Consider the following 549-nt stretch of genomic DNA (forward strand, 5'->3'; position numbering starts at 1 on the left):
ACAAGACGGAGAATGCAAGTTCTCTCACCTCTGCCCCACCACAACAAGCACCCCCAACCGCAGCCCCCCCCGCACTCAGCAGCAGCAGCAGACGCACAGCACAGAATCAACCAGGATGGAAGAAGACTGCTCAAGCAACGCGATGCTCGTCCTCATTCCTCTCGCTATGAGAATGGCCGGCCCCCGAGAATGCGTTCTCCATGCACGCATCCGAAAGAACTACGGATGCACACACTTCATCGTAGGCAGAGACCACGCGGGCCCCTCGACCCGCAAGCAAGACGGGTGGGTTGCTGGGGTTCTGGTTAGCTGCTGCTGCTGCTGCCGCCGCTGCTGCTGCTGCTGCTGGTGCTGTTGTTTCAAGCCCTGCTTGCACCTTCTTCTGTCCGCGTTTCGCCTGGTTGTTTGCATCACATGTAAAGTGTGAAGAATGCACAAAAAAAGGATGCAGAGGAAGGAAACGTGTAATATCTGTGTGCGCGTTGGTTGCTTTGTCAGTACTCCTTTCTACGGCCCCTATGACGCCCACAAGCTTTTGGGTTCTGTTGC

General features: G+C 56.1%; 1 protein-coding gene across 1 annotated transcript in view; it reads left to right on the forward strand.

Annotated features, from left to right (window-relative positions):
* The window catches only part of EMH_0005890 (sulfate adenylyltransferas-adenylylsulfate kinase, putative), a gene marked incomplete at both ends in the record, with an annotated part of 3,477 nt that overhangs the window by 813 nt on the left and 2,115 nt on the right, over window positions 1–549 (forward strand). The window contains one exon of the mRNA XM_013497347.1: window positions 1–285. Coding sequence (XP_013352801.1) covers window positions 1–285 — 285 coding nt within the window. The remainder of the gene's footprint in view (window positions 286–549) is intronic.

The sequence above is a fragment of the Eimeria mitis genome, genomic scaffold (assembly GCF_000499745.2).
Source record: "Eimeria mitis Houghton genomic scaffold, Emh_scaff262, whole genome shotgun sequence".
In the NCBI taxonomy this organism is placed as follows: domain Eukaryota; phylum Apicomplexa; class Conoidasida; order Eucoccidiorida; family Eimeriidae; genus Eimeria; species Eimeria mitis.